This window comes from Vulpes vulpes, chromosome 2, assembly GCF_048418805.1.
Source record: "Vulpes vulpes isolate BD-2025 chromosome 2, VulVul3, whole genome shotgun sequence".
Classification (NCBI taxonomy): Eukaryota; Metazoa; Chordata; class Mammalia; order Carnivora; family Canidae; genus Vulpes; species Vulpes vulpes.
In genome coordinates this window covers 1,696,181-1,717,018 of record NC_132781.1, presented here as the reverse complement: position 1 = coordinate 1,717,018, position 20,838 = coordinate 1,696,181, and the positions used below count along the sequence as shown (strand labels likewise).

At 54.0% G+C, this 20,838-nt stretch overlaps 1 protein-coding gene across 3 annotated transcripts in view; it reads left to right on the top strand.

The window, feature by feature from the left end:
• RPTOR (regulatory associated protein of MTOR complex 1) overlaps positions 1–20,838 on the top strand; it is a 329,546-nt gene that overhangs the window by 255,353 nt on the left and 53,355 nt on the right. For all 3 annotated transcript variants that reach the window (XM_025999917.2, XM_025999918.2, XM_072746474.1), the window contains 4 exons: positions 15,702–15,776; positions 18,800–18,865; positions 19,127–19,318; positions 19,520–19,660. In XM_025999917.2, the coding sequence (XP_025855702.1) occupies positions 15,702–15,776; positions 18,800–18,865; positions 19,127–19,318; positions 19,520–19,660 (474 nt within the window). The remainder of the gene's footprint in view (positions 1–15,701; positions 15,777–18,799; positions 18,866–19,126; positions 19,319–19,519; positions 19,661–20,838) is intronic.

Below are 20,838 nucleotides of genomic sequence, written 5' to 3'. Positions count from 1 at the left end.
AATAAAGGTAGGAAAAATATATGCTTATAATACAACATTCAGTTTATACTGATAAAGTTTACTATAATTTATTATATAAGCATTGATATGAAAAAATAAAATCCGTAAAATAAAATTATTTTCAGAAGCGTCTAAAGGGAAGTAAAAACAGAGCATCAGGATTTGTGGGCACAGTAAAGCAGCACCAATGGGAAACCTCCTCTGTTGGCAGAGGGAAGGTTTAAATCATTGGTCTCAGCTTCAACCTTGAGCTGTTAGTAAAAGAAAAGCAGATTAAACCCGAAGGAAGTAGGAAAAGAGAAATAAAAATCACAGTGGAGATCAGTGCAAAAGAAAGCAGAAAAGCAGTAGAGAAAATCTGTTCAACTGAAAGCCGGTTCTTAGAGCAGACCAATAAAATGAATAAACACACAGATTTCTTTTCCTCTGGTTATACACCCATTCGCGTAGTCCCTGGATGGGAGGCCCCTTCTGCTTTCTAGTTCTGAGGCACATCTGTCCTGAGGTACATCTGTCCTGTTCCCCGAGTGGCCGCACAGAAAGAGAAACAGACACCACTTCCCAAATCAGGAATGAGCAGTGGCATCCGGAAGGTTCTAGAGACATGAGGGAATAGCGAACAAGTACTACGAACAACGCGATGCCCAGATATTGGAGAACTTTGAAGAAACAGACACTCCTTGAATGAGAGAGTGGAGCTTCTTACGTAAGAAGTGAGTCGGAATAGCACCGTGTCTGTTAAAGGAACTGGATCTGTAGTTTAAAACTTTCCTACGGAGAAAGCCCCGGGCCGAGGTGGCTCCACTGGTGAATTCCAGCACGCCACTGAGGAAGTGGCTGTCGGACGAGCACCGTCGCGTGTCGTCAGGTGAGACCAGCAGGGACTCTCCCAACGCCAGGCCCAGACAGACTCATTATAGACCGCGTCCCTCGTGAAGGCCGACGCACACATTCCAAACAAAACTTCTGTAAATCAAATTCAGCCACATGTAGAAAGGCTGATAACTCGTGACCCATGACCCCGCGGGATTTATTTCGGAGTGTAAGGCGGTTTAATGACTGAAAATAAAAAAAAATCATTGAAATTTACCATATTAACAAAAGTAACAGCAAAAGCCATATCACCATTCTCAAAGATGACGCAAAGAAAGCATTTGACAAAACCTAAAATCTATTTCAGACTTTTTTAAAAAGCTCTCAGCAAACCAGTCACTTCCTCAGCATGACAAACAACATCTACAGAAACTGCCGCAGCCAACATCACACTTCATGGTGCAAGTCTAAGATCGGGAATAGGACTAGGTGGCAGCCCCCGTCGCTTCTCTCCAGCGCGTACCGGAAGCCCCCGTAGTACAAGAGAAGCAGAGGTGTCCTGGTTGGAAAGGAAAAAGCATAGCTGTCTTCCTTTTCAGTCAACATGATTCTTTTTGTAAAAAAACTGATTGAATCTATTTAAACACACACACACACACACACACACACACACACACACAAACCCACAAACCTACTAGTGAATGAGCTTAGTAAAATTGCAGGTTATAAGGCCAACACACCAAAATCTATTTTATTTATATTTACTATTGATCAACCACGAAAAGTTGAAATTAAAGTAAAAAAGCAGGGATCCCTGGGTGGCGCAGCGGTTTGGCGCCTGCCTTTGGCCCAGGGCGCGATCCTGAAGACGCGGGATCGAATCCCACATCAGGCTCCCGGTGCATGGAGCCTGCTTCTCCCTCTGCCTGTGTCTCTGCCTCTCTCTCTCTCTCTCTCTGTGACTGTCATAAATAAAAAAATAAAATAAAATAAAATAAAATAAAATAAAATAAAATAAAATAAAATAAAATAAAATAAAATAAAATAAAATAAAAAAATAAAGTAAAAAAGCAGGAATGCCTGAGTGACTCAATGGTTGAGCATCTGCCTCTGGCTTGGGTCATGATCCTGGAGTCCCAGGATCAAGTCCCGCATCAGGCTCCTTGCATGGATCCTGCTTCTCCCTCTGCCTGTGTTTCTGCCTCTCTGTGTTTCCCATGAATCCTTTTTTTTTTTTTTTTAAAGTAAAAAGTGGGCAGTCCTGGTGGCTCAGCGGTGTAGCGCCGCCTTTGGCCCAGGGTGTGATCCTGGAGACCCGGGATCGAGTCCCACATCAGGCTTCCTGCATGGAGCCTGCTTCTCTCTCTGCCTGTGTCTCTGCACCTCTCTCTCTCTCTCTCTCTCTCTCTGTGTGTGTGTGTGTGTGTGTGTGTGTGTCTCATGAATAAATAAATAATCTTTAAAAAAAAAGGTAAAAAGCATTTATAACAATATCGGAAACATGAAATATTTAGGAATGGATCCCAGGAAAAGAGACACAAGACTTGTATCTTGAAGCCACAAACTACTGGCAAGAGAAATTACAGAAAATCTCAATAAATGGAGAGATCCTGTCATGGGTCCTGACTCGAAAATCCACAAGGAAATGCAAAGAACCTAAAATAGCCAAAACAGCTTCTTTAAACAGAGAAGAAAGAAGGAAGGAAGGAAGGAAAGAAAGAAAAGAAAAGAGAAAAGAAAAGAAGTTAAAGGGCTAGTACCAACTAGCACTATCTGATTTTAAGACTTACCTACGTCTGTAGTAGAGCTGAAAGCAGCATCAAAATGGACAAATAAACCAGTGGAACCAAATGAGAAGTCGGGGGTAGACCCCTACATACATGGTCAGCTGATCTTCAACAAAGATCCAAATAGTTCAGCTCAACGGAGAACAGAGCACGTTTTCGTCCTGCAGTGCTGGGACTATTGGACATCCATGTGCAAAAAACTGAACTGCGGTCTACACCTGGTACCACATTAAAAAAAACTTAAGGGGCGCCTGGGTGGCTTAGTGGGTGAAGCATCTGCCTTCGGCTCAGGTCCTGGGATGGAGCCCTACATCAGGCTCCCTGCTCAGCCTCTCTCTCTTAAACAAATAAATAAAACCTTTAAAAAAAAAAAAACTCAAAATGGGAAAACATTTGCACATGATTTATCGGATCAAAAACTCATAGTAAGATTATATCGAGAACTCTCAAAACACAATATGAAAACAAACACACAGACCAGAAAATAGTCAAAGGGTTTTAATAGACATTTCACTAAGGAAGTAGCTTGCTGGCAAGGAAGCACCGGAAAGATGCTGGACGTGGTTCTGCACACGGCAGGTAAAACCAGTCAGACACCAGCACACGCCCGTTAGAATGTCTGAAACGAAAAGACTGTGTCCCCTGTGGGCACAGATTCGGAGGAATGCAGGTGGCACCCCTGCCCTGGGAAGTGCTTCTGGTCTCTTGAAAGCATACATCCGTTAAAAATTGTGCACAGTGTTACAGCAGCTTTATCTGTAAGAGCCGAACACCGGGAACAGCCCAAGTGACCATCGACGCGTCATTGAGTAAGCCGGCGGTCATCTGTCCACACAGCGGAATGCTACTCTGCCAAGAAAAAGGAATATACCCGCCCCAAGATAGTTACGTTGAGTGAAAGAAGCCAGGAGAAGAAGGGTGTATACTATGCGATCCCATTTATGTAAAATCCTAGATAGCACAGATTAGCTGCTGCCTGGGGAGGAGGGGTTCCCGAGGGCACAAGGAAACTTCTGAGGGCAGAAATCCCCTTACCTTGACTGTCGGCACGGCCCCCCGGGTGAGGACATACGGCCACAGTTACCAAAATCTGTGCTTATAAACGTGCAGATTCCATTTATCACTTTGACCTCAGGAGGGATGTTAAAAGTTTCAAATTGTGAAACAGTCTGTGGACAACTGTACCACCTCTTCTAGATTTTTCAATCCAAGAAAGACAACAAAATGTGGGGAGCTTGTTCCACATGAAGACTCATAATGTATGACCAGGAAGTGCAGGTCTGGATCCCGGCCCCCGAACCAAAAGCTGTGAATGGCCATTGTTTGGACAGTTGGGAGAAATCTGAATATGGACTGAACATCAGATAATAGCGTGGTACCGAAGCCGTATTTCTCGAGCGTGATCGTGGTTTTGCGGTTATGTAAGAGAATGTCCTTTTTCTTAGGAGAGCTTCCAGGCAACGCGTCACGCCATCTGCAACTTTGAGAAAGTGCAGACAAGCACAGGGGAGGGGAGAGGGAGAAAGCAAACGTTGCAGAATATTCATTTTAAATTAAATTGTCCTTCAGGTTGTGGGATGGGGGTGGGGGGGTCACACGTCAAGAGCAGGATCACCGGAGGATGAGAAAGCACATAAAATGTGGCCCAACCTGCGCTCTCCGCGGGCGGCCCTGCGAGAGGGTGCTGGTGGCCGTGCTTGGGTAGTCCCTCAGACCCCTCGTTATCCCCTTTCTGCTAATTAACCACATTGGGGGCTGAGGGGCAGGGAGGAGAAGGTCACTAGGATGCTCCTGTGAGCTAAGCTGCGGTTAATTGGGGTTTTCTCGCAGACGCCGTCAGTGTGCAATTCAGGCAGACTTTTTCCAAGTTACCGTTAATAAAGTTTTATTTAGAGTGCCAGCAGGGTGCCAAGGGCACATTGTCGAGAGCTTGGGAAAACGTTCCGTGTCATATTTATGAAGCCGATCCAAATTTGGGGGGTCCAGAGGGCTTCACCGTGTGTGAAGCTGTCACGGGGCCAGGAAGGAACAAGCTCTGTGAGTAAAAGCGGAAAGAGGCTGAGCAGAATCTCATTTCTGTGTCCCCCGCCCCTGGGCCGGCCCCCTCCCCGGTCCCGCACGCGCGCTCCGCTCTCTGCAGAGCAGGCCCGTTGCTGCTCTTCGGCTCTGACGCCACCAGCCTCGCTTCCTGCACCTGCACCCCCTCTCCCACCGCCCCCTGCAGCCTCACACACAAAGCTCAATTGACAGAATGAGCGGCCTTAGCTCTCCCCCATCCTGTGAGGACCCGCGTCACCGGATTCCGAGTGTGACCAGGACGGCCAGAGAGTCTGCAGCCCAGAGCCTGCCCTCCTGCCGGCCGGTGCCTGCCAGGGGCTGGCCCGCTCGGGCCCCCGCACACCTCGCCCCGTGCCCGCCGCTGCTCCGTCTCCTTCTCCCTACAGGTTTTATCTTAAGAAACTGCTCCGTAGGTGGTATTTACAGAAACCCCGAGACGGCCAGTAGAGCCCCGTACAGCCCACCCCCACTTTCCCCTGCGGGTGGAATCCTAAGGAGGCCGTGTCAGCACGTTGTCGTTATTAGCCAGAGTCCCCGCTCTGTGCGGCTTTCCTTGGTTCTCCTGGCATCACGTCTCCCCAGGCGCCTCTGGGCCATCCCTGGTTTCGGGTGGCCCAGCAGTTGTGGGGGTGCTGGGGCCGTCCCTCCATCGGGATGTTTCTGTGGAGACTACGCCGCAGCAACGAGTTCTGGGAGGAAGAGCACAGGGCTGACGGGCCCCCTCATCCCCTCACAGCGCAGGTCCGTCTGTGCACTCAGTGTGACTCGTCACCAAGGATGGGACCACGGCCACCCAGCTGGGGTGCATCCCCATGTTACCCCGATCCCCCTGCATGGAGGATGTGACCGGCTTTGGGTCCCAGGTCAACCATGATTCCTTTACTCACTTTCATTATTACATTTTTTTTAAATCTGAGTATCGTTCTTTTAATGCTGGGTTAGGCTTATTGTATAAGGTTTGGTGGTGGAGTTGTTTTGTTTTGCTTTTGCACTCCTGGGATTTCGTGTACTGTGTGTCTCAGTTCCCCGACTGCACCCGCCACCTGCCCTGCGGCCTAGCCCCTGCGGGCAGGCGGAGCGGAAGGCCTGTCACGGCAGGTGTGCGGGCAGCGGCACCGAGGCCCAGGAAAGGTGCAGCTCCACGTCTGGCTTGCTGTGGGCCCTTGATGAACGTTGCTTATCCTCCCCGCCTCCCCATTGTGATGTCAGTAATTGAATTGCTTCGATGATCCACTTAATTTCCAAACTATAGGTTATAAAGTGCAGAAAATAAACTAAAGTCTAGATAAAATAAAGTCTCAGCATCGAGGAGCACGAGTTTGCACGTCACACAGAGAAGCTGTAGTCAGCCAGGAGGTGCTGTGTAAGTGGATTTGAGCTGCTGTTTTTATTGTTTGATAAAACACAGCTGTCATGCAGAACGGCGCCCTCCTAGTTAAATGAGACGGCTGCGTGTCGGAGGCCCTAACAGAGGGCTTTACTCCAGGGAGATGCAGGTCCACCCTCGAGGGGCCCTGGACAGCTGTGGACCCGGAAAGCAGAGCCCCCGCCCTCCACGTCGCAGGAGCCAGGGCCGCCTCTTCCAGCCCTGGTTCAGGCCCTGGAGGCCATCTGCCCGGGAAGAGGCCAGGTCCAGCCAGATGTGCACTTCGGTGAAAGGCTGGGTGGCCGCTGAGTATGTCTGTCTGTCTGTGGCAGGAGGAGACCGTTGCTTTCAGATGGCCCTGGATTTCCAGGAGTGAGATGGAGAGCAGCAGGAGAAGGCTGGAGGCTGTCAGCCCCACTCACCGTCCGGCCACTGGGCCCCGCTACAGGCGGACGGGCCTGGGCGCGGGCGGGAAGGTGACAGATCACCCTTTGGCAGCAGGAACGGGCGCTGTGACTCAGGCTGCAGGGGACTTCCTGGTGAGAGGAGGTGAAGCGTCAGCCCGACACCGAGGGCAGTTGAGAGAGAGGCCGTTTTTCTGGGTGATGACTCAGGGGCCCATGATTCATTGTCAGGCTGGGCTGAATCGCCGGTTCTGCAGAGCTGATCGGAGCGAGGATGGGGACGAGGGTGCTGGTCAGCCTGAGAGCACGGCCCGCGGGACTCCAGCCTTACACGTTAAGGGAGAGGGCAACCGCAGTTTTGACACGGGGAGTCCGCAGTCAAGGCTGGGCTTCGCCATGGTCCGGGAAGCACCAGCTTGGACTGTGAGGCCGCACCTGGCAGTGCCCTGGGCTCCAGGCTCTGGGTGCAAGCCCGCAGGACAGGCGAGGAGAGGCCAGGCCTTGCTCTCCTGGCTCTGCCGCTCTTTCCTTCCTCCTTTCACGGGTGGCACGTGTGGACTCAAACGTCCACCCTGGAAGCAGTTACTGGGTGTGATTAGCGTCTGTGATTAGGAATCATAATACTTCTCTGTGTACACATTGGCTTTTTTATTCCTTCAGCAAATGCTTTGTAGGCCTCTGATAGGAGCCAGGTTGTGCTACATTTGGGGACCATACAGGGTAATAATATAGGGTCCTCGTCCTCAAAGAGCTGAGAGTGTAGCAAAGCGGGGGTGAGTGGAAAGAGCCAACCCAGAAGTCGTGATGCAGGACGTCCAGTGAAAGAAGCAAGAAGCAGATCCGGAGGCCGGCAGGGCTGCCTTGAGAGGCTGTACCTGAAGGATGCTCTGATGCCTCCAGTGGGGGACAGAGGGCCTGGAGCCGAGACACACTTGGTGAAAACAAACTCCGCCTGCAAGCGCCTCGTGTGAGGGGGCGAAGACTAAGAGACGACTTTTTGGCCCAGAAGCATTTCTCCATCACTGCTGCCCATCCTGCTGCTGGGCAGTCAGCACCAAGTGGTCAGGGCTGAGCATGACCCTCGGGGACAGTTTTAGGGCCCGGCTGGGATACGAGTAGAGCAGTGCTATAGAAATTAATCAGATCGTTCAAAGGAGTCCAGGAATCTCAGATGAGCTCCAGGAAACACGGGGGCCAGTCCAGCAGAAGGGCCGGCTCTGGGGTGGAGCCACTTCTTGGCCTAGACCAGAACCACCCAGAGCAGAGCAGAGTTCCCCTGGGCCAGGTGGATGGAGATGCAGGAGCTGACGGTTATCCGATAGGCTGAGCAGGTGCAAAATTGAGGGGAGGGATGGCCCGACGTCCCCAGAAGCATTAGAAAAAAAAGTAAGTGAAACAAAAGGTTTATGGTGAGGAAATGTAATCGAGCACGCAGCTGGACTCGCCGGTGAGAAAGATTTGCTTCTGTGTAACACGCTGAGTGTGGACTTCACCAGGGGCTACGGCGAGATCGTATTGGAGAGTTGGGGCAAACAGTCGCAAGTGCAAAAGCGAAATCCTCATCTTCCATGATGGAGCAGTAGACGTCTACAGTTGCTAAATAAACACTAGCCATTATTTTTGAAAGCTAGAAGTAAACTCGTAAAAACCTCTCCAAAAGAATTGAGATTGGCTGCCTTTGGGGAGCTGGACCTGAAGGTGGGAGGAATAGGCCACTGAGGGCCGTCCCGCGGCTCCTCCTCCCTCCCTGTATTCCTCTAGTAGAAACGGCAGCCTTCCAGGCCCAGAGCAGGAGCAGCCCGACCCTGCCGCCGGGTAGGAGCCTCTGAGCCACGTAGCTCCGCCAGGGTGGGAGCATCCACAGCTGTCAGGGAGAGAATTAGGTGACCAACTAGAAGCCTGTGTGTCCCCTGTCCACCCAGAGAATAGAGAGGATGGACTTTAAAAGTCTTTGCTGTGGGCAGCCCTGATGGCCTAGCGGTTTGGTGCTGCCTTTGGCCCAGGGTGTGACCCTGGGGTCCCAGGATCGAGTCCCACGTCGGGCTCCCTGCATGGAGCCTGCTTCTCCCTCTGCCTATGTCTCTGCCTCTGTGTGTGTGTGTGTGTGTGTGTGTGTGTGTGTGTGTGTTTGTCTCATGAATAAATACATAAAATCTTTAAAAAAAAAAAAGCCTCTGCAGTAAGGGAAGTGATAAAGGTGCATGCAATCTGGACCGGCCTTGGTTTGGGGCTCCGGCTCTGCCCCCCATGGACCTCGGCAGGTCACTGCCTATTCTGACTTTGGCCTCTCTGTATCAGAATGGGAGTTCCAACCACTTCCTCTCGAGGTGGCGATGCAGAGCCGGTGCTGGGCTATGTCTCCAGGGCACAGGGCACGTAGTAGGGCCCAGGCACTTAGATTCTTGCTGCTGCTTTTGTTAAGAATAAGATAGACGTAGAAGTAGGGCAGACCTAAGAACACGCAGGGAACTCTATTTACAAGGTCTCGCCATCTATTAGGTCACGAGAAACTTTTAAGAAATTCCAAAAAGTAAGGGTGGCTCAGTTGGTTGGGGTCTTCTGCCTTTGGCTCAGGTCATGATCTCAGGGTCCTGGAATCGAGTCCTGCATCAGGCTCCCTGCTCAGGGGGAGTCTCCCTCTCCCTCCCCTAGTGCACGTGTGTGCGCACGCTCTCTCTCTCTCTCTCTCTCTCTCAAATATATAGAAATCTTATAAATTTTTTTCAGAAAGCAGCAATAGTACAGACTGTGCATAGTAGGATCAGAAATGAATAACAGTAACTGAAAACAAAATAAGCCTTCCAACTAGAAATCTATTTTTTTTTAAAGCAATTGCCTTTGGTCTTGTGTCAAAGGAAAAATATGGAACAAAACTATAGTCTCCAAAAGCACAGATATTGAAAGTAATGCCCATCAGACCCACGGACTCTAGCTAAAGCCACATTCAGAGAAGAACATGGCAACCTTACGTCCCCACGCCACCTGACAGAAGCAGAGTAGAGTAAGCAGCCCGCTAGGATGACACCGTGAAACAGAAGGAGCTCTAGACACACAGGAAAAAGCTGGTAAAAGATCAAAGGACTTTTCTGAGTTCGCAAAAAAAATGAAATAAAAACTTAACAGTAAATGAAAAGCTATTTCTTGGGGGGAAATCAAGTTACCTGATGAAGGGGACAGAGCACCATCAGGAAGGGACAAGGGAGGAAGAACCGCAGGAAGAAGAGCACAGTGACTCAGGAGATTATTTTGTGCATCCTTGAAAATGCAGCCATAGCCTGGATGCAGCACACTTGTAGTTCCAGGGAACTACAACTGATCAAACCGACTGCGAAGAAGTGGAAGGTTCAAACAGGCCAGCTTCCCTACACGGACCAGGGAAGGGGCCAGAGAGAACCTGGCCGCCCGGCCACCCCCGGGGCTGCAGAACCCCAGCAGCCCTCACCCCCCCGGAGCAGCGGAAGGAAGGCAAGCAGCGCCAGCCTGCTCCCGGGGCACATGGGACACCGACGCCCAAACCTAAAATGCACAACTGCGTGAGTGTGCCTAATGCCACCCAGCCGTATGCTTCAAATATGGATAAAATGGCGAATTTTATGTTTCATGTGTGTCACCACACACACACACAAAACTGAAAAAGTCCACACACAAAAGCAAACCACAAGGCCCCTGTATCCAGCACAGTGTCCGGAAGGGACAGCACCGTGTTGCCCAGCGGGCTCCTCCCGGATGCGGGGCTGGCTCCCTGTCATCCTCGAGACGTTAGTAGGCAGAAGGCCGACATCGATCTTCTCATGAAGGAGGAGAACCACACGATACAGGAGCATCCCGAGCTGCTTCTCGAACACTGAAAATAGTTTGGTATCAGCCCCAAAGCCAGCATCATCCTTAACAGAGAAACCCTGAGAACAACAAGCAGGCAGAATGAAAAGCCACCGTCACGCAGAGGCCACAACTAAAGGCACAGAGACTAGAAAAGTAGAAGTGAACCACTGCGGCTGACACACGGTGCGCCTGGAAAGCCCCGTGGAGTCCATTCGATGCTGCTAATGAGGGGCGCTACGAGGCAGGGGACTCAAGATTAACGTACAGACATCACAGGAACAACCGGTGGAAGGTACGTGCCCCCTAAATCTGGGGATAAACCCGAGACACGAACACCGTAAAACATTCCTGAGGAACGCAGAAATCCACCCGAACAAATGAAAACATGTGCTGCGCCTTCACAGAAGGATCCGTCATCGTCAGCATGTCAGTGTTCCCTAAATTAATTTAAGCTTTAATACAATCCCAATAAAACTACCAGCAGGTTCCTTTTCCCCCTCCCTCTTCTCTGGAACTAGACAGACACGCTCTGCACTTCCTGTGGAGAAATGAATAGGAATCGCCAGGGAGACTCTGAATAGAAAGGAAAATGGGAAGGAGCTAACCCTACCAGGCATCGAAACTTAGGACAAAGCCTCAACAATGAAGAGCGACGTGGGGTTGGACAGATCATGGACAGACAGGCAGACAAATGGGCTCCACAGAGACGGGCCTCGGCGCGCGCACGGCACTGTGTAGTCGAGTCAGCAGCTCAGATCAGGGCAGCAAGGATGATGGGCTCCTGACTTTCTGGTGTGAGGGTAGCTAGCGATCCGACTGTGCACCCCAAACATCAGAATTGACTTTAAAGAGATAGATTAAGTATGAAGAATAGAAGCAGTAGAAGAAAACCCAGGCAAATTCTATCTTAGCCTTAGAGTGATTAGTCCTTTCAACCATGATTTAAAGTCTACACATCTTTGAAAATTAATAGATTTGGTTGCATAACAATAAAACATTTGCATGGGGGGAAAAACTAGCAAAGTCTTAAGACAAAAAATTGGAGGGGGATGGTATTTAAAACTCTCCCTGGTGAAAACCAGCCGTCATATGTAAAGAGCTCCAAGAAATGAAGAACAACACTTGACAGTCCAGCAGAGAATTGGTCAAAAGATGACCATGACCTAGCAATTCCCAGAAAGAGAAATACAAGTGAACCTTACTTACTACTTACACGTAGGGGAAGGGAGTCCTTCCACGATGAGGCACGGGTGCAGCAGGGTGGCACCAAAAACGGGTTTTCACTTCTTAGATGGGCGAGCCCTCAGGTGTCTCACGGCAGGACGCGCTGCAGGACGGCAGATGCATTTGTCCCGCGACGGGGCCATGTTGCTTGTGGGAATTTACAGCCTTGCCCCCGTGGGCCTGACCGAGCCACACTCTCCTCACTGCGAGGAGAAGACACTTCCCACGTGGCCAGGCTGTCGTACAGAGAGGGAGCGGTCCTCGCATTTAAGGGAAGGGTGGCTTGGTCTCTGTGTTCACGTCCCCTAGGTTTCCGTAGAGAAAAATCGGGAGAATCAGTAAGAAACTAACAAAGCACTTACACTAGTGGTGGAGGGAGGTTTACACTTGCATCTTATTTCACATTTATTTTCGCTTTGTATCCAGATGTCCCTTCTCCACATTAATGTATAATCATGCTGAGTCTCTGCAACCCCTGCAGAGACAGAGGAAGGGAGCCGACTTCTCCATCTCTGCCTTCCGGTAGCATTTTGATTTTTCATCTTGTAAATATATTTACAAATTTTGGAACATGTACCAAAAAAGTAGATTGAAAGTGTGAAAGCATTCACATGTGCCAGTGATTTTTCCCATTGGTCCCAGTTGTTTACAACACACGTGGTGTGTCTTCGTTCCGAGGTTTACCTCTGACACAAGAGCATCCAGTGCAAGAATATTTTTTTTCCATGTTATTAAGTCATCTCTGCACCCAGTGTGGGGCTTGAACTCACAACTCCGAGATCAAGAGTCACAGGCTCATCCAGCCGAGCCAGCCAGCTGCCCCGTATATTTAAGCATTTTTGGCATTGGTGGGGGGGGGGGGCAGGCCGGGAATATGACACGTCACCAGGGCGCAAGGCGTGCGGAGGCAAGTCGGTCCCAGGGTAGCTGCCCAATGGACCTGCTGCCGAATTTGTGAGGTGCTGTGAGCTCCTGTGGCCAGTAGGCAGAAGTCCTGCCCTGGTCTCATTTTCTCAGGCACCTCTGGTTATATGACCTCGCGCCTTTGCTACAACTGAGCATGTGCACATCCCACCACCCCCCCATCTCTGTGGGCACCTGGTACCCGTCACCTGGGGAACCGCCACCCCACAGCCCACTCTGGGTCTTTTCTCTTACGTCGGCCTGAGCTCCAGGACCCATGTGGACGGGAAGCATGACTCTCCCTCTGGGTGGGTTTCTCCAGGTTCAGAGCACGTCCCGCGCAGCCCGTGCCCACTGGTGCTCAGGGCTGTCCCATCCATGTCCGAGCACCCGCGGAACGGAGGGTAGCTGCGTGGAGGAGGATGAAGAGGGCTCCCAGGTTATCCCACCTGCCTCGCCTGGTGCCACAGTGAAACGTGCGCTCCCTTCCCTGCGGCTCTGCTTCTCTTCCTCACCTCCCCGTCCCCGTTTTAAACTCCCTGAGAGCCCGAGAGAGGAGAACCAGAGCTGTAGCAAGAATTAAAAGCACGTCAGAGTTGGTTTTGCATGTGGTGGGGCAGGGGCCGGTTGGAAAGGCCATTTGTACTCGTGCCCTTGCCTCCCCTCCGGCCTGCGTGTGTCGTACCTGCAGCTGGATCTGGGGGCGACAGACAGGGCCCGGGAAGCAGCTGCCAAGGGGGAGTCTCAGCTGCCCGAGCCCCGAGCCCTGAGGCTCCGCGGGGCTTTCCACCGAGCCTGCGCAGTGTGCGTCCGTGGGTTGCATTTCTGTGCCTTTGTCGTCGAAAGGCCTCGTGTTTCCTTCCTTCTGATGAGGCAGTCGGCCGGGGCACGTGTGTCCCGGGTCCCTGCCTGCGGTGTGGACCGAGGGCAGGGGTGAGACGGCTGAGTTGGTGAAAGTCTGAGCAAGCTCAGAGCCAGCTGGCAAGAGACCCCGGCTGAGGACCCACAGGGAAGGAGGCCCTTGGAGAGATGGCGCTGCCGGCGGTCCTGGCGTGACCACCTCGCCGGGGCACACGCCTCGGTGCAGAATTAGTAGGGCGAGAATTAGTGACCCCGTGGAGCTGTGATGAGGCGCGCTGGAGGAGCTCCCCTGTAAACGCGTCGGCCTTGATGTGCCTTGTCGAAGCTCTGCTGTTAAGCACAGAGGGGCCTTTGTTCTCGGAGGCGGGCGCCCGGCCTTTGTTCTCTCCCGGGCCCCTGTGGACCACGTCTCTACAGAGAGGACATCGTGCTCCCGTCTTTGTCGCTCTCCCGTCACACCCTCCATTCAGAGCAGGGAGTCCCCGTGGTATTACCGCAAACTGCGCACTTAATTGGCCTCCCTGGCTCTTGGGGCATCAGCCTGCCGCCCGGAGTCGCTGGCGCCCACTGCTTCCTGACCCCCCGCTCCCCAGCCCGCGGGGCTCCCACCTGCACGGCCGAGCCGAGGCCTCCCCATCGGTGTATCAGCGCGAGGACGGAACACCCGGCAGCAGGCCGTGTCGGGGCGGCGCGGGCCGGGGGCTCGGTCTGCCAGCGGCGGGGAGCACGTGGTCTTCTCCCCCCGTTGCTGGGAGCGCCCTTCCTCAGCTGCTCGTCCTCACTCCTGCGGTAATGGCCTTTGTCCCTGGATGCAGCGGGTGAGATTCCACGTCTCTGGGGACGCGTTACCCCAAGTGCTGCTGATCAGTCCTTCCGGGTGTCAGGCCTGGAGCCCACTTAGCATCGTGACCACGTTCCGAGGGTCACCCTCTCCAAGCGTAAGAGCATCCAGGATTTGTGTGTCCATCTCAGAGGCTTGTGCCTACGCCACGTGTTTACCTTTGACTCCACGAGTTGAGCACCGATTTTTATACTATGGCCCCAGCAGGTAGCGACGGGAGCAGCCCGGCCTGGGACCTAGCTTCTTGCCTCCAGCTCTGCCTTTAGGTCTCCTCCGTGCAAGCAGAAACCTTTCTTGACGCTGTGCACCCGAACCCTGAGTGTCCAGGACACGATCGTGTGAGCCCCTTAAGAACCAGCACTTGCAGGATGCCCCTAGACCTGCCAGCCTGGTGTGCCGTCAGGGCCTCTGGTAACACGGCCGCTGCCTCCGAGCTAGGCTCCCTTCTCCGGGGTCCCAGCTCCTCCGCCCTGGGCATCGCTCACCAGCCCCCTGTTCCCAGGCGCCTGTTTCCTGTGTCCTCGTCCCGAGCACCCTCTTTCCCCTCTGTGGCATTGGTTCCCACCCAACATGGGCATGACTCCCATCTAGGTCAGCTAGGATTGCACTCTGCTCTCTGGAGCATGTACGTGGACCTTCCTCCTGATGTCTGTCCTTCGCCGAGGGCCTGTGACCACCTCCCCACCTCTTGGTCACTCAGTCCCTCTGGCCCGGATGCTGCCAGAACTGTCTCCTCCCATCTCCCGTCTCCGGGGTCATCCCCTTCGCTGTGCTCTTGGTGCATGTGCCTCCCCCTTCCGGTCTGGCTCACCCTCCCCTGTGACCCTGCAGGTGTCCTCAAGCCTCTGCACAGCGTCCAAAGCCCACAGGATAGACTCACTGCTGTCCCTCAGCACAGGCACCCCCTCCTGTCCCTGAGTCCCCCAGCCCCCAGGGTCTTCTCCAGAAACTGAGCAGGGTGTGGGTCGTCCCTCCGTCCAGGACCAGGCCAGTGCCTGGCACCTGCGGGTCCTCGAATGTGTGCTGAGCTCACGGACCCACAGCCCCGCTGGTGCACACAGGTGCTGGCAGGTGTGGAGCGGGCTGAAGAGTTGGGAAGAGCCGCACCCCTGACAGTTGGCTTACACTTAACGCTGCAGTTACCCCCTCAGGGCTCCTCCTTTGGGGTAAAGAGTTGGGCCTCTATCCCAGGAAGCACCTGTTGAAGCGTGTGACACACATGGTTCATAACGATTGTACGCACACAGATTGTCCTGTTTCTAAGTCCCAGCAAAATCCTAAGGAAAGCTTCGGCAGGGGCTGTCTGCAGACACCGGGGAGGGTGTGGGCAGGGGCTGCAGAGGCCAAGGGGGCCTCCCAGGGGTCCTGCAGCCGGGGCCCCTCCTGTCGGGCAGGCGGAGGCATTGAGAGAACCCCTCAGCGCTGCCAGCCGCTCTGCCGCAGCCGAGGACGCTGTCTGCGAGCAGCCGTTCGAGCTGTTTCACCAAACGAACATTGGGCCTGAGGAAGTCACTAGGACATAAAACGTTCACTGCACGTTCATTCTTCACACATCACGGGAAGCAAAGGGCCCTCCCAGGCACCTGCACTCATGGCTTCTCCCTGTCTCTTTCTCTCCCCAGTCGTGTCAAGCTGACCTGGTGAAGGACAACGGTCACAAATACTTCCTGTCCGTCTTGGCCGACCCTTACATGCCAGTAAGCCCACCCTCGCTTCCCCTTGGACAGTCCTGAGATCGTGTCGTTTGTCTCTGCTCCCCTGTCACGCTCTGGGGTACCTGTGGCGAGGGGCTCCCTGCGGGCGGAGGGGCCACGTCGGGCTGAGGGCACGTGCCTCACCTGGGCCCGAGAACACCTGCTTTCAGGGCTTTTTCCTTTCTGCGTCTGAGTAGGAGAGGCGCGCGGGTTGGTTTGGTTGTTGTCATTTGTCTCCCTGGCACGTACGTCTCTACGATAGAGTAGGAGCCACTCTCCCTCACAGCCTGTCAACCGAATTAGATTAATGAGTGCTTGCACGTCTGCAGTATGACAGCTCACATGCCCAGGGAAGGTTCTGGAACATGACAAGTTGCCCGTGTGCCTTATGAATCAAGCAGGAAGGGAGGGAGGGGAGGAAAGAAGAGAGTGAATGTCTAAGTTTCAGATTATTTTGTTTTATTAAAACACTTCAACAGTAGTAACCTACAGCAGCATTTACAGCGACTCCTACAAATGTGTTGTAATTAATCCCTAGACTCCTTCCCTGTAGCAGTTCCGAGCACGGCAGAGAGAACAAAACAGACGTCCTGAGTCGCTCCTTGACATACCTGACTTTTGCCAGTGTACTTAAAGTGTTTGCACAGCCTTGGTGTCCTGAACTAAGTGCTGGTTGCCGAAGAAAAGCCAGAAGACATTAAAAACAGGCTCATTGCATAAAAGGCAAACGGTACCTGCGTGTTTTAACTTAAGTGCGGTAATTCAGCATCATCCTAGGCAGCAAAAGTTGACACTTCATGGAGGTTTGGAAACAGTTGCTTCCCTCTTTTCTGGGTGAGCAAGGATATGGTCAACCAGATGGAAAGGGCCCTGTGCGACTAGTCGTGGTAAAGTGGTGAGCGGAGTTGGTACGGGTGGAGCGTCAAGCCGGGACCCATCAATGTTGGGAACCTATAGTGAAATTCCAAAGAGAAAATTGCCAAATGCCAAAAACCGAAGCCAGAAGTCTGAGGAGAGCCATGGTGGGAAGGAAGCACTGACCCTGGGGTCCCCGGCCCAGCAGACCCTGAGTCTGCACTCAGGATGGGGGCCATGTGGCAGCAGCGCAAGAAGGGATCGTGGCTGAAAGCCAGGAGCCTGCTTGGGAACACGGCCCCGTGTGTGCACGTCCCAGCCGGGGCAGCAGCCGGGATCTCCAGGGGCCTAGAAGCAAAGGCACAAGCTCCTGCAGGGGGTTCGCACAGCGCGGAGCCTAGAGCCGCAGCCACAGGTGGGGAGGAGCACGGGCAGTCACCAGTGGGAAATGAGCACCCAAGACCCGAGAGTCCTAGAGTTCTCTGAGCAGGACTGTAAAGTCCGTATGAGTAAGTGTGTGCAAGACGACTGAATGACACATTTGTTTAATTACGTTCAGGAATACGTTATGTTGTGTCCTCAGGAGTACTTTTACCCTGTGATGAGAAAATAATGTTTTTCCCTTTTTACTCATCCTCAAAAATGACCAACTAGATTCTTTGGGTAAATACTCAGATTCAAGGGGGGAGAACCTGTAACAGAAGACATAGTCACTGCCGCTCAAAGCCCTGCAGGTGAAGTAAACTCAGACCAGTGCTGTGAGTGACAGAATTCCTGGAGAAACCACCCAGGATGAAGCAAACAGACGGCGTGAAGGGGGCTCAGAGGCCCGTGAGGAGGGGTCCCGCTGCTCCCAGCCTGAGGCCAGAGTGCACTGTCGGAACAGCGGGGAGAAGCTGGACCTGAACATGCCACGGCTAAGAATTTTCCCAATAGGAAGAAAGGAACAAGTTTTCAGTTTTAAAAAGCACAGTGAATCTTTTTTTTTTTTTTAAGATTTTATTTACTCATGAGAGACACAGAGAGAGAGGCAGAGAGCACAGGGAGAAGGCAGGCTCCCTGCGGGGAGCCCAACGTGGGACTCGATCCCAGGACCCCGGGGTCACGCCCTGAGCCCAAGGCAGACGCTCAAGCACGGAGCCCCAGGTGCCCCAGCTCAGTATCTTGAAGAGGCTAAATAAAAACAGATCCACACAAAGACTCATCCTGATGGAAGTAGGAAATCTCGAAGGCAACCGGAACAAGAAGAGGGCCTATGCATGGGAGCGGACAGCTCCACCGGGTGATGGATGCCGGCACTGGAGGAAATGGACTGTCACCCCAGGACCCTCCACCGCCCCACATTTAGGACACGTGGTCAGAGACTCAGAGCCCGCTGCACGCAGACCCCCAGCGCAGAGCCTTATGAAGACCATGCTTCACGTGGAATCTGAACCCACAGGGACGTACACAGTGCACAAGACGGAGGAATTGGCAAACGTGTCGCCAGATCTCAGTAAGCACTGGCTGAACAAACAGACGACGGCCATCAGGAAACCCAGGGGTTAAGGCCGGAGGAGGGAGGCTGCAGTCGGCGGCGCCGTAGCGGCCTTGACTAACCCACGGGCGAGCACAGGAAGGATCAGCTTCAGACTCTGCTCAGGGTGCACATTAAAAACATCAGGCCCCACAAAACCGTTAAAATCGGCTGAGCGGTCCCCACAGCAGCAGGGCCACAGAGGAGGGCAGGGTGAACGCAGGTCCACATGATGGAAGCTCTGGAAGGAAGAAGCTGGAATGGAGTTAGGGTGTGGGACTCATGCATTTTCCGCCAGTGTGCTCGGCGAGGACAGTGTGCTTCCAGGGGCTTGGACGAGGCTGAGGGGTGAGCGGTCGGGTGCTTCCTGCCGGTGGGACAGCCCTCCGCTCCCGGAGCAGCACAGCAGACGTGTCCCGTCCGGCCGCATTCACACCTCGGGGACCCCCTGTGCTCCGCGGCCAGTGCAGAGCCAGGCCCTCCTACAAGGGCTTTTCCTGTCTGGAGACTCCAGTCCAAGGGCACCAGAGCTGCCCCTCGTGACCTTGCACGCCTGGCTCATCACAGGGGCCCAGGGAGGGGAGCTCCGCTGTGCTGGGGAGGGCTGGGCTTCCACCACGGGGGGAGCAAAACCAGGCCGACTTCCTTTTTCCAGGCCGAGCACCGGACCATGACGGCCTTCATCCTCGCTGTGATCGTCAACAGCTACAACACGGGGCAGGTGAGTGTGGTGGCCGCCCCGGCTGCCCTGCGGGCTTGAGTGTCCATGACGCGGTCTCCCGGAGAAGGGGGCGCCGAGGGCGGGCGGGGCCTTCATGGAGCCCGCCGTTGCGGGGGGAGCTGAAACTGGCAGGATCTGGAATGAGGAAAACTGAGCATCTGCTGCAAGTGGGAGTTTCCTGAGCAACGGGGCTGTGGTCCCCGCAAGCCATCCCCTGCCCTGGGGTCGGGTGTGATGTGGGTGACGTCTGCCTTGTTGCAGGAGGCCTGCCTCCAGGGAAACCTGATCGCCATCTGCCTGGAGCAGCTCAACGACCCGCACCCGCTCCTGCGCCAGTGGGTGGCCATCTGTCTGGGCCGCATCTGGCAGAACTTTGACTCGGCCAGGTGGTGTGGCGTGAGGGACAGCGCGCACGAGAAGCTCTGCAGCCTCCTCTCTGACCCCATCCCTGAGGTGAGCCCGCCACCAGCGTGCTGAGGCCTGGCTGCCGCGTGCAGAGGGCCGACACCGAGCCGCCACACGGCCTGGCCTCGGGCCCCCCGCGTCCTGGTGGTGCCCGGCGGTGCTCTGCTGCCTTGTCGGGGCAGGTGGTGCCGGGCTGGGGCCAGATGCCAACCACCCCGTGGTGTGACCGCACCCCGGCCCCTCTTGCAGGTGCGCTGCGCGGCAGTCTTCGCCCTCGGAACCTTTGTGGGCAACTCCGCAGAGAGGACCGACCACTCGACCACCATCGACCACAACGTGGCCATGATGCTGGCCCAGCTGATCAACGACGGGAGCCCTGTGGTCCGCAAGGTGCGTGGCCCCAGGTCCGCAGGCAGCAGCAGAGCGCCTTGCGACCCGTCTCCTGCGGCGCCCGGGGGTCTGAGCCGGCGACCCTGACCGCAGCCGTGAGCCCTCATGTCCCACTTGGCGCGCACCCTTCAGAGAGCAGACCTTTAAATGTTTGTTTAATTCTCTACAAAATGCGTTTCTTCACCAGATACTCATGTGTTTGCTTCATTTAAAGGCATTTAACAGGGCTGCGCCTCCCGGCAGCTTGTATAATAGGCTCCTTCCTGCCTGGGAGCAACACATACACACATGATGGAGACTCAAAAGAGCAGTAGACACCCACAGACAGACGGAAAGGTTTGTGTAGTGTATTCCCCTCCCCGCCCCCGTGTTTGTCAGCGGCTGAACGAAACACTTTTATAAAGTTGAAAGCTTTTACTTGTCTGTTTAGATGTAGAAATATCACAGATTTCCGTCCAAGACCTCACACCTCTTGTCAAAAGTTGGCCCAGCACAGCTAGACCCCCGTCACCCGGGCAGAGGCGCCACAGGCCGCCTGCTTTACTGGTGACCTTGGAAGGCTGCCCGCGTCCACATGGTGCCGTGCAGGTGCCCGGCCGAGACCACCGCACGGGGGACGGGGGCGGGAGTGGCAGAGGACGGGCTGTGGCCTGGGGCCGTGTGCTCGTTTGGACCCCGCTGCTTTTCACTTCGGCCAGACTCGAGAGGCAGGAGGACTCCCTGGTCTCCTGTTCCCTTCAGGGAGCGATTACCTCGTTGCTCACGTGCCCGACTCCCTAGCGCAGCGTCAGAACCGCGACATGAGACCCTGGCGTCCACCCTGTTTCACTGGCCCACAGTTTCTCGATTGCAGGCTTGTCTCCTGCAGCCCCACCAGCAAGCTGCCCCCCCTCGGACGCCCCCAGTCAGAGCAGCAAAGGAGTGGCTCCTTTACTTGTCCGTTAAAATCCCTTTAAAAGAAGGAAAGCTTTTTTTTCTTCTTTTTAGATAATCTTTAAAAAGAATATTAATAAAAATTGGAAGAAATCCCTGTCAGTTTCCAGTATCAGGACAGTGGCCGGTGAGGCCGTGGGAACACCTGGGCCTGCCGTGCTCTCGAGCATGGCCCTGAATGCCTCCATGGCCCTGGCGTCCCATCCCTGGCTCAGATCCACTTGCTGTCCCTCTCCTCTAGACAT